This window comes from Gopherus evgoodei, chromosome 7 (assembly GCF_007399415.2).
Source record: "Gopherus evgoodei ecotype Sinaloan lineage chromosome 7, rGopEvg1_v1.p, whole genome shotgun sequence".
NCBI classification, from domain to species: domain Eukaryota; kingdom Metazoa; phylum Chordata; order Testudines; family Testudinidae; genus Gopherus; species Gopherus evgoodei.
Window position 1 is genome coordinate 36,278,731 of NC_044328.1, and position 12,209 is coordinate 36,290,939.

The following is a 12,209-nucleotide window of genomic DNA, read 5'->3' on the forward strand; positions in this document are numbered from 1 at the left end:
CTTCCTGACTAGTGATTTAAATGAAATCCACCCTGCTGGGAAGAGTCTGCATGTTGCTTGAGAGAATCCTTTAGCTCACCCAAACACTATCAAGCTTTCTTGTATTAGATCAAAATAGTCTGGGTTTAGACTTTGGTTGAAGGTGAACTGGTGATCTCGGGCATGTGTAAAATAAGAACAAAAAGTGGTTTGACAGTTTCCAGATGAGGAGAGGTGAGGGGAAAAATAAATTTGCAAATTATAAAAACAAATCTCTCCCTGTTTTTTTTTTGTTTTTTTTTTAAAGTACACCTCTACCCCAATATAATGCAGTCCTGGGGAGACACAAAAAATCTCACTGCATTATTTCGAACTTGCTTTGCTCCCTGCCGTTCTTTGTTCCCTGACCGCCCCCTCCAGAGACCCCTGTCCCTGATCACCCCCAGGACTCCACCCCCTAACCCAACCCTCCTGTCCTCTGACTGCTCCGACCCCTATCCACCCCCACTCCACCCCCGACAGGCACTCACCAGCAGCGGCCCCAGCCTGCTCCACTCCGCCACCTCCCAGCTGCGGCGCTCTGTTTCCCACTGCCAGTGAGTGTGGGGAGATTGTGGAAAGGATGCTCCCCTGCATTCAGCGTGTCGCTGTGGGGCAGCTGGGGAAAGGTCCTGCACTCACCTGCCTGGTGGGAAGTGGAGCACCATGGCTGGGAGCTGGCGGAGTGAAGCTGGCTGGGGCTGGGCTGCTCAGCTTCCCGCCACTGGTGAGTACAGAGGGCGTCCTTTCCCCAACCTCCCCGCACTCACTGGCGGCACCACTGCTGGTGAGTGCGGGGGGGACCCCTTCTCCCAAACCCCCTTCCCTGAGCGACACGCTAATCCCCCAGGCCACTCTAGGACTGTGGGGCCCCCAAAAGTGCCCTCCCACAGCTCCTGCCCCCCAGACCCTGGGGGGCGAGGGGGAAGTCCCTGACTACCCCCAAGACCCTCTGCCCCTTATCAAAGCCCTCGGCCCCGGTTTGGCCCGGCACCCTTAACATGCTGCTCAGAGAAGTGTGTCAGAGCTTTACCACCTTGTATGCGAACCCCCTTTATATCTGGTTGTGTTATATCAGGGTAGAGGTGCCATAACAGCTGGGAGATAAAAAGCTGAAATTGGCAGGAAAATAGGCCTTAGTTTGATGTTTGTAAGGAGTCAGATGAAAAACATGTTTTGATTTGACTGAGTTATTAGGATTAAAATTCAACATGGTCTTATGTACTACTGTACTATTTTTGGTGGTGTATAACTTTTTTAGCACTTTTTACTGACGGTCTGAGCAGAATTGGTATAGCTAATTTAACTGTTCAGGCACATACATGCTTCCAAACAGCGCATGTTGGATGAGCAGTTCTTCTATGGAGCCCATTTTTAACATGTATTGGCAGAGTTTTCTATGACCTTAAACCCTTTCCTCATTGACTAAAGTGCACATGCAAAAACCAGTGGTCCTTTGCATGAAGTGTTAGTTTATGCTACTATACCTGCCCTCTACTGTATATCCTATAGTCTTTATATGCTTTTGATATTGGGCAGATTATTTGGGGAGAGTCCCCTGAGAGGCACTGGATATTTTAAAAGCAGAGAAAGCATGCTGTAACCTCCCCACCAATCTTGTGACCTCCTGATGTCCTTGGTGTGGTCTCTGACTCTTTTCAGACAATTTTTCCCCAATAAAAACAATGTTATTTATAGTGAATGAAACAACAATTGGAAAGAGAAATGACACTTTTAGTACCTTTTTTTTACATTTATGTAAGAAACTATGTGTAACTTAATGAAGACTTCCATTATAAGCGAGCCAGGGGGCTTGTTTAGGGATTAGGATTTAAGGTAGCCAAGGACTGTATTGAGGTGTTTGGTATTACTGTGACAGATTCTGAAGACTTGATTACCAATGATTTTGGCACTCATACCTGCTGGTTAAAGAGGGGATGATGGAAAGCGGGGAGGGATCAGTGGTTTGAGCATTGGCCTGTTAAACTCAGAGTTGTGAGTTCAATCCTTGAGGGGCCCTTTAGGGATTGGTCCTGCTTTGAGCAGGGGGTTGGACTAGATGACCTCCTGAGGTCCTTTCCAACTCTCGTATTCTATGATTCCAAGAGAAGGGTGGAAAATATAGCAAATGGAAGAGAGGGAAGGTCGCTGAATAAAAGCACTCAGCTTACATCTTGAAAAGAGGAGCATTTGTTCTTGCAAAGATGTCCATGGGGAGAGTGTTTTTTTGTTGTTGTGTTGTTTTTGTTTTTTTTTTAATGAGAAGATAAGCAAAGTATGTCTTGGGAGAGCAAGAGAAACCAGAGCAGCTGCCCAATTTTGTATGCTTTTAGAGGGCTCTTGTACAGGCAGGTAGAATGGTGCAACAACAAACAAAATTAAAATAATTAAAATGCAGCCATTGGTCAGACAAAACTTTCTTAGAACAGTTAATCAAAGGTTCAATTCTTTCTCAGTGAACTGACAGAAAAATCCACTAAAATACATTGGGCAAAAGGTCTTAAAATACACCTCTACCACGATATAACGCTGTCCTCGGGAGCCAAAAAATCTTACCGCATTATAGGTGAAACCACGTTATATTGGACTTGCTTTGATTCACCGGAGTGCGCAGCCCCGCTCCCCCAGAGCACTACATTACCATGTTAATCTGAATTCGTGTTATATCGGGTCGCGTTAAATCGAGGTTGAGGTATAGTTTAGAAAAATTAACAAAAACCAGTTCTCAGTTTAAAAGCTTTTCTTATAGTGCAGTATTTCACTGCAAGCGATTTGATCATGCAGGGATTGCTAAATAAGCTTCTTATTGGAGATTCTTTGGTGTTGAGTGATTATTTTTATTCCCTTTGCTTCAACAAACCAAGTTTAACAAAATTAAACTGTCTACATGATTCTAATGAGTTAATCTCCTAAAAAGGCAGGCTGTATCTCATGTGTAAGTATATACTTGGAAATTTAAGACTAAAACATATTCCTAAAAGTAAAGATGACTTTAAAAGAGTTTAAAAAAAATTGTTTTAGTGATCAGTAGTAGAACATGTTAGCCAGCTCTAGCAGTCCTCTGGTAGGCATTGAACTGTAGTGTTTTTTTTATTGCGGTCTGCTGAATCCATGTATGGCAGTCACGCAGAACAGATTGGCATCACTGTCTTAACATGAGTGCAGGATCTTTGCATGTATGACTGAATAGCAGTTAGCCAGGAGAGGGAAAAAAATAAGGGTACTTTGGTTTTAAATCATCCAGTTTGGCCCTGGCTGTCAGCTCAGTTTGGAACTCAGCCGTGGAGCAGCAGAAATGGTTCATGTTGCTGAAGGATCTCTTACTCCGTCACCTGAGACCACTGGTCTCCAATCTTTTTATACCCAAAATCACTTTTTGAATTTAAGGGCAACCCAGGATCTTCCCTGAGGCACCCTGCCCCGCAAAGCATGCCCCCCCATTGCTTGCTCTCCCCCACCCTCACTCTAACCGGGATGGGGCAGAAGATTGGGAGGGGGTGTGTTGGCTTTGGTCTGGGGATGAGGAGTTCGCAGTGTGGGAGAGGGCTCTGGGCTGAGCCTGGGATGGGTTGGTATGCAGGAGCGGGTGAGGGGTACAAGATCTGAGAGGGTGTTTGGGTGCAGGAGGGGGCTCTGGGTTAGGGCAGGGGGTTGGGGTGAAGGAGGGGGTATGGGGTGCTGGCTCTGGGAGGGGTTGGGGTTACCTCTGTCAGCGGCGCAGCGAGGCTAAGGGAGGCACCCTGCCTGTTGCAGCCCCACACCGCTCCCAAAAGGGACCAACGTGCCCCTGTGGCCCCTAGGTGGGGGAGGGAGGCACGTGGCACTGTGTGCTGCCCACAAAACTCCCATTGGCTGGGAACAGGGAACTGTGGCCCATGGGAGCTGTGGGGATGGTGCTTGCAGGTAGGAACAGTGCGTAGAGACCCCTGGTCCCTTCCTCCAGGCTGTGGGGGCGTGCTGGCTTCTTCCAGGAGCGGCGTGGGGCCGCGGCAGGCAGGGAGCTCTGCTGTACCACAGCGGCCAGAGATCGCGATTGACTGGGAGAATTCCCCAGGATCGACAGGTTGACGACCATTGCCCTAAAAAGGAAGGCATCAGTGGTTGAATGAGGCTGCTGAAAGTTTTCAGACTTGAGACTCTCCTAGTTCAGTAGCACATAGTCCTGGTCTACACCTAAAAACTACATTGACCAAGCTACCTTGCTGAGGGCTGTGAAGTTTTGCAACCATGTGATGCCATTAAATTGAGATTTCCTTCACTGAGAAGCAGCTAGGTCAACAGAAGAATTCTTTCACTGACCTAGCTACCGCCTCTCAGAGGTGGATTACCTACATCGTTGGAAAAAAAAAACCCTTCTGTTGATATAGGAGGAGTCCACATTACTCCAGAATAGGTGCAGCACCATAGCTGTGCTGCTGTAATGTAGACATATCCATAGATGGTATCCTTCCACTGACCCCCAGATTGCAAATCTGATGATTTTTTACATGTTAGGACCAGGATAATTTATTACTTCTCCATATGGTGTCACACTTCTCCATATGATGGAGACTGCATCGCCGAAAGGAACTTTATCAAGGGATAAAGGTTGGCTTCAGAGAAGCCAACAGTAGAAAATACTGTAGTTAAGTCTGCTACAAAGCCAGCATTTACAGCCTTCTGGGGAACTCTACAAATCAAGAGTACAGATGTCTTGTAATGGATCCAGCCTACAATTCTCTACTTTCTAATACCCAAATGTGGACTACAGGTCTTAAAAATGTGACAGTGAGACACATACAAAAGTAGTAGAGGAAGAAGTTTGAAATACTGTGTTAAAGAAAGATATAACAGGCAGTTCTTTTCCTTGTCTTTTTGAGTCAACATTTTTGATGTTGTTAAATCACAGCAGTAAAGCAGCAGGCTTGAATAGGAATGGGCTAAACTTGGAACTAAAATGTGGCATGTTCCTATTAGTAAGATATTGTATGATTGAAAGGAATGCAAAATTTTTAGGAAACAACTTTTCTGAAATGAGGACCTTGTTGAATACATTAAAATACAGAAGCAAGGATTCAACTGGTTGTCTTTTGTACTCTAACAGAGATGAAAATGAAACCAGAGGTTGAGTAAGCATTTAACCCTTTCCATTCTAATTTTTGTGCTTCTGTTTCCAGTTTAAGGATGATCATAAGTTTACATATTGTCAATCACAAGTGTGTCCTTCAGTTGTTTAGTTCCAGATTTAACTAATTAGTTTAGCAAGAAGTTACATATGAGCTTGTGCCACCACTGTAAAAATAGTCTAACTGTTACATAAGTGGATAAATATTTCTAAAATGTTTTTTAAAGAAAATAAAGTGCATATTTTTCAAGGCTAAAGCTTTTTTTCTTCTGACTTCTGTTTAGTATTAAATCAAAATGGTTCATGCTGAAGCCTTTTCTCGCCCCCTGAGTCGGAATGAAGTTGTTGGTTTAATTTTCCGTTTGACGATATTTGGTGCGGTAACTTATTTTACCATTAAATGGATGGTAGATGCAATTGATCCAACCAGGAAGCAAAAAGTGGAAGCCCAGAAACAGGTAAGACCAAACTTTCATTTTTTTTGCTTTCTAAGAGCACTTTTGTACAAACCACTGTATACATGCACAGAAGCCAGTTCACCAACTGCTGAAGCACATTTAGGACAGAGATTGAAAGAATCCACTCAGTAGAAATGAGTGGGAACATTTCGTTGGCAGGTATTATGGCCTAAGCTGTCAGTCTCTGCAAAATTTAAATTTTAGTTTAAAATCAACTTCCTAGCTCATATAGTTGTGAAAACCTTCCAAATGTAAAGTGATGCAATGTTGTCTTCCTCAAGTCTGCAGACAGCTACAATACCTTTTATGCTGCTAATAGCTTTGCTTAATTAGCAGCAGGGTGAAATTAATACTCTGTCTCACTGCTGCTGTTTAAAACTTTGTGAGCAACTGTAAAACTAAAGAAACAGTCTAATTCTCTGGTACTGCTGCAGCTTTGGGGGAATTTGATAGGCAGTCATAGCAGATGTAGGATCAATGGGAAGAATAAGAAGAAGCCAGTGTGGCTCCATCAGGAGCTATTTACCTGAAAAAATCAAAAAGGAATCCTACAAAAAAAGTGGAGACTATGGCCACGTCCAGACTAGGTATTAAAATCGATTTTAGATACGCAACTTCAGCTACGGGAATAACATAGCTGAAGTCGAATTTCTAAAATCGAGGTACTCACCAGTCTGGATGGCGCGGCATCGATGTCCACGGCTCTCCGTGTTGATTCCGGAACTCCGTTTGGATTGATGGAGTTCCGGAATCGATGTAAGCGCGCTCGGGGATCGATACATCGCGTCCAGACTAGACGCGATATATCGATCCCCGAGCTATTGATTTTAACCCGCCGATGCCGCGGGTTAATCTGGACGAGGGCATGGATGAATTGCTAAAGAGGGGTGCAAAGGAATAGCACCAACATGTAGGATTGAAAACAGAAAGGCTAAAGCCCATGAGTTACACGTATCAAGTGACAGAAGGCAATAAGAAGGGATTCTTTAAATACATAGGAGCACAGGAAAGGAGGGGGAAAGTGTAAGTCCTTTACTTAACAGGAAAAGAAGAGCTAATAACAGATGCCATCAAGAAAGCTGAGGAGTTCAATGCCTAGTTTGCTTCAATCTTCCCTAAAAAGGTTAATGGTGAGCAGATACTCAACACAAGAAATATTAACAAGGGAGACTGGATGCAAGCCAAAATAGAAAAGACCAGATTAGAGTATTTAGATATGGTAGATGTATTCAAGTCGGCAGAGCCTAATGAAATTCATCCTAGGGTACTTAAGGAACTAGCTGAAGCAATCTAGGAGCCCTTAGCAATTATCTATGAGAACTTCTGGAGAACGGGTGAGGTCCCAAAAAACTGCAGAATGGCAAACAGAGTACCTATCTTTTAAAAAGGGGAACAAAGAGGGCCCAGGGAATGACAGACTAGCCTTACTTCGACACCTGGAAAGATACTGGAACAAATTATTAGACAATTAATTCATAAGCACCTGGAAGATAATGGTGATAAAGAATAACTAGCATGGATTTGTCAACTAATCTTGCCAAACCCAACCTAATTTTGTTCCTTGACAGGTTTATTGCCTGGTAGATAGGGAGGAAGCTGTCTATGATATGTCTTGATTTTCATAAGGCTTTTGACACAGTCCCACGTGACATTCTCATAGGCAGAGTATGGAAATGTGGTCCAGATGAAATGATTTCAAGATGGGTGCACAACTAGTTGAAAGAGTAGTTATCAATGGTTTGCTGTCCAATGGGAGGGGAGGGTGGTGTGGCATATCTAGTGGTGTCCCACAGGGGTCAGTTCTGGCTCTGACACTAGTCAATATTTCCATGAATGACTTAGATAATGGAGTGGAGAGTATGCTTATACAATTTGCAGATGACACCAAACCGGGAGTGGTTGCAAGCACTTTGGAGGACAAGATTATAATTCAAAATGATCTTGACAAATTGGAGAATTGTTCTGAAATCAACAAGACGAAATTCAGTAAAGACAAGTGCAAAGTAGTTCACTTACAAAGGAAAAAATTCAAATGCACAACTCCAAAATGGGGAATAACTGGCCAGCTGGAAGTATGCTGAAAAGGGGTTATAGTGGATCACAGATTGTATCAACATTGTGATGCAGCTGTGAATTAATCTGTTTCTGGGGTGTATTAACAGGAGTGTCATATAAGACATGGGAGGTAATTGTCCTGCTCTACTCAGCACTGGTGAGACCTTAGCTGGAGTATTGTGTCCAGTTCTGGACACCACACTTTAGGAATGAATCAAGAGGAGAGCAACAAAAATGATAAAAGGTTTAGGTCAAGTTTCCTTTGAGGAATGGTTAAAAACCTGAGCATGTTTCTTCTTAAGAGGATGGGGGCAGGAGTGGGGGGGGGGGAGAAGGAGCAGATCTGATAAGTCTTTCAAGTATGTTAAGAGCTGTTAAAAAAAGAGGACAGTGATCAATTGTTCATATCCACTGAAAGTAGGATAAGTAGTACTGAGCTTACTCTACAGCAAGAGATATTTAGGTTTGATATTAGGAAAAGCTTGCTAACTAAAAGGGTAGCTAAAATCTGGATTATGCTTTGAGAGGTTGTGGAATCCCCATGATTGGAGATTTTTAAGAACAGGTTGGACAAACACCTGTCAGGGATGGTCTGAGTTTACTTCGTTCTGCCACAATTCAGAAGGCTGGACTTGAAGACTTCTTGAAGTTCCTTCCAGACCTACATTTCTATGATTCTCTACAGGAGCTAAGATGCTCTGGACAGGAGAGAAGAGACAGAGACAAAAGCCTTCTTAGTGGGTAGAGTGGTTGGAGTTTTTAATTTCGATCACCTACTAACCAGAGGCTGATAGTCTTCAAGCAGAATCTGTCTACAGCACCCTAGTAGCAATCCCACATCCTCCCCATTCCCAGTACTTCTGGGAAGCAGTGGAGTAACCTGGACCTGGCTATTTCATTTCCTCCCTCCTAAGTCTCTTGCATCTATCTAAAGTTTAGTCTTTTGATTAGTAAGTGGTATAAATTTTTCAAGCCCTGATTTAAGACAGGAAGTGAACACTAGCGTATCCAACTGCAATTTTGTATTTTACGTAGTGCCTTGGTGCAAAGGACTTCTAGATAAATGGAGTATACTTACCCCATCATCTTGGCCAGACTAATTAGAGTTAACTCCTTTCATGGGTTCTTTGTTTGATAAGAAGTGGTCAGGACCGCTCTCCAGCATCATTTAACAAACTGCAGCTTTAATGCAAACTTCTTTATACTGCTGGAGCAGTACTTTTATACAGGCAGAGGGAGGAATACCCCCTACTGCAGAGGTCGGCAACCTTCGGCGTGCAGCCCATCAGGGTAATCTGAACATGGGCTGCGAGACATTTTGTTTATGTTGACTGTCCGCAGGCACGGCCCCCTGCAGCTCCCAGTAGCCGTGGTTCCCCATTCCCAGGCAGTGGGAGCTGTGGGAAGTGGTAGCCACCACCCATTAATGTGCCAGTTCTGAAGGACTGAGACAAAGCAGGATTTTTATGGCTTTTCAGTCTTGGATGTGTCTGCTGTGAGTGGCACTCGGAGTATTGTCTATGTAATTTTTTGATGTGACATTTGTTGGAAACTGAGACCACTGATTAACTTCACATAGGCCACTGAGTAGATGGACAGTAATGCCTTTTTATTGCAAAGGACTCAAGCCATATTGAATGAATGACTTCCTATCTCATTTCTAGCTCCTAACGTCCAACTGTTTAACCATTTTCTTTCTCTAATGTTCATGGCTTCTGTTCTCTCTTTCTAGGCAGAAAAACTAATGAAGCAGATTGGGGTGAAAAATGTCAAGCTTACTGAATATGAAATGAGCATTGCCGCACATCTAGTTGACCCTCTTAGCATGCATGTAAGACACTATATTCACTGCTCATTTTCCCTTCATTATTCCTATAAGAAGTATTGAATTTTATGTATGTATAAAACAGTGCAACATTTGATACGTGGAAACTCTTAACAGTGTCATTGGTAGTCAAATCTATCCTTCAACTAGGAATTATATTTTCATAAATATAGAACTTTGAAATTTTTAAAGCTCATCATTGTCCCAAGTGGAAAATAATTTTCTACTAGGAAATCTTAACTGCATCATAGAGAGAAACCTGCATTTTTCTCTTCATTTTGTTACATTATGTATAAAAATGATTAAATTTACATGGTTTTGAATATGAGGTTTCACACTGAATTTTTTTGTTGTTGTTTGTTTAATGATTCGCTAGAGGCCATTTAGGAATCAGGGTTATGTTTGCTGGCAGTGGGTATGATACATACATTAACTTTTTTTTTCCAATACTGGTTTTGTACATCAGGTAACCTGGAGTGATATTGCAGGTTTAGATGATGTCATTACAGATCTGAAGGACACAGTCATTTTACCCATCAAGAAGAAACATTTGTTTGAGAATTCCAGACTCTTGCAGCCACCAAAAGGTAAGGAGAAAGCATTCTAGATCAGGAGTTCTCAAATTGGGGGTTGGGACCCCTCAGGGGAACGTAAGGTTATTACATGGGGAGTTGCAAGCTGTCAGCCTCCACCCTAAATCCCACTTTGCCTCCAGCATTTATAATGGTGTTAAATATATTTTAAGTGTTTTTAATTTATGGAGTGAGTGCCGCACTTTGAGGCTTGCTATGTGAAAGGGGTCACCAGTACAAAAGTTTGAGAACCACTGTTCTAGATATAACTTGTCCGTGGTTTCTTTTATTAACAAAAATTGTAATGACTATCTAGGACAAAAAAATTATTTAAAATGTATGCTTTCAAGATGACTGTTCCAGACAAGTTGGGTATTATCAACAATGGCCTTGTGTTAAGAAGAAGGGTCAAATCACAACCTGATATTTAAAGTGTAATTCCTCAGAATGGTGTTTTTCTGTCACCCTAATTATGAGGATTGACATTATACAATCACCTTTTGCTTATTGCCTGAGGTTTTTTATTTCTTTTGTGAGATGGCCGTTTGTTTATGTTTAGTCTAAGATCTTTGCACTACTTCACAAACGGTCTTCAGTTATTATATAATGTCAATTTTTATTGACGTCATATCCATGCATGTTCTACCAATCCAAATACACATTTCCAAGAGACATCCAACTTGTGCATTAATTCTGGATTTCTGGTGGTGGGTTTTTTTTTTTATATGCTCTTTACATTTAGTTTTGTTCTTTTTGCTGAGATCAGATATAACTCTATGGTATATGCCTGGAAATGTTTTCACACTTTGATAAGGATCACCAGTGCACTGATAAAAACGAAGGCCTTAAATGAGAAGATTTACTGCAAACTAATTTTGCAGGTTCTTTTGACCTGGACCCAGATCTCCAGTAATCCAGGCAATAAGGGAATGCAAATGTGACTGTATAGACCCTTCATCCCTCCTCTGGTGTTTAGTTACATAAATTCACTGCCAACTTAACACAACCTAAGAGAGAAAAGGTCAAAAAACTGCTCTTATTTATAGTGTTGTAAAGTTGAACTGTCTCCACTGAAGTTCTTAGTCACAATTGCCTTGTACTCATGTACATGAAAGCAAAATTTGGACCTAAGTAGTTAGATAGGAGGACAAGAGTGTAAGGCTTATTTTTTATCAACAAGATCTCTTCCATCTTTTCTTTGTATTATGTGAAAGCCTTCTTTGTATAATTAATTACTCTGTACATCTATCAATTGTCCCTTTAAAGTGTTCAGTTCCATTTTGCTTGGAAATAAATGTTTCAGTTTTATACAAAATTGTTCGCTGTTAATAATTCATCTTGGCTGGAAAATTGGTGTTCTGTCATGTGCTTTAATAAGATGATGAAAGGAGTATTTATGTAGACCTTCCAAACAGACCATGTCCCTCAATTTGATCAGTCATTCAAATCATGAAGCTGGCAGACGCATCTCTTAAGTAATTTTCCTTATGTAGATATAGAAAGCCTCAAACATTTAAATTAAGAAAAAACTAACTCACCAGCTTCTGCAGCTATGTTTATAGAGGACACCCATTTAAGTCTAACTAAATAAGAACCTGTTCACTGCAAGAAACTATAATAAACTGTTTGATTAATTTTAGAAAAAAAATTGAGATTAAGTACTTCTAAATAATATGCATGGAATTTTTAAAAAATGCTTTTAAAATAACTTGTATGGCTTTCTTACCTCATTACAGATTTTTTTTTCCCCCATAAGCCTTTTCAGGAAGGTAGAGTGACTATAAACAAAGTCCTAGCAAATGCCCCAAGTAACCAAACTGAATTTTTCCCCCCTCACTAGCTTGTTTGAATCATAGTAATGTAGAGTGTTACTTATAACTGTAATAGGCACAAAACAAAGCTTCCGATGTTTCTTAAGTTTAAAATGAGCTGTTATGTATTAACTCTTCACTAAGAAACGAAGGTAAAGCTCTCTTGAATAATTTGAAATTATTGCTTTTTTTAATATTAAGACAATAAAATAATTGCAGGACAATTGTTTTACATTGAGTTTGGTGGTGGTTGCTGAAAGGTACTCGGATGCCAGCCGTAGGGAAATCTAGATAGAATGTGAGTTCATACATCGCTATGTTAGTCACACTGGGGTCTTTCCTTCCTTCCAGTGATCCTAAAACTTT

At 41.6% G+C, this 12,209-nt stretch overlaps 1 protein-coding gene across 1 annotated transcript in view; it reads left to right on the top strand.

Annotated features, from left to right (window-relative positions):
- The window catches only part of ATAD1 (ATPase family AAA domain containing 1), a 32,981-nt gene that overhangs the window by 1,316 nt on the left and 19,456 nt on the right, over positions 1 to 12,209 (top strand). The window contains exons 2-4 of the mRNA XM_030569618.1: positions 5,407 to 5,580; positions 9,368 to 9,466; positions 9,927 to 10,047. Coding sequence (XP_030425478.1) covers positions 5,419 to 5,580; positions 9,368 to 9,466; positions 9,927 to 10,047 — 382 coding nt within the window. The 5' untranslated portion in view covers positions 5,407 to 5,418. The remainder of the gene's footprint in view (positions 1 to 5,406; positions 5,581 to 9,367; positions 9,467 to 9,926; positions 10,048 to 12,209) is intronic.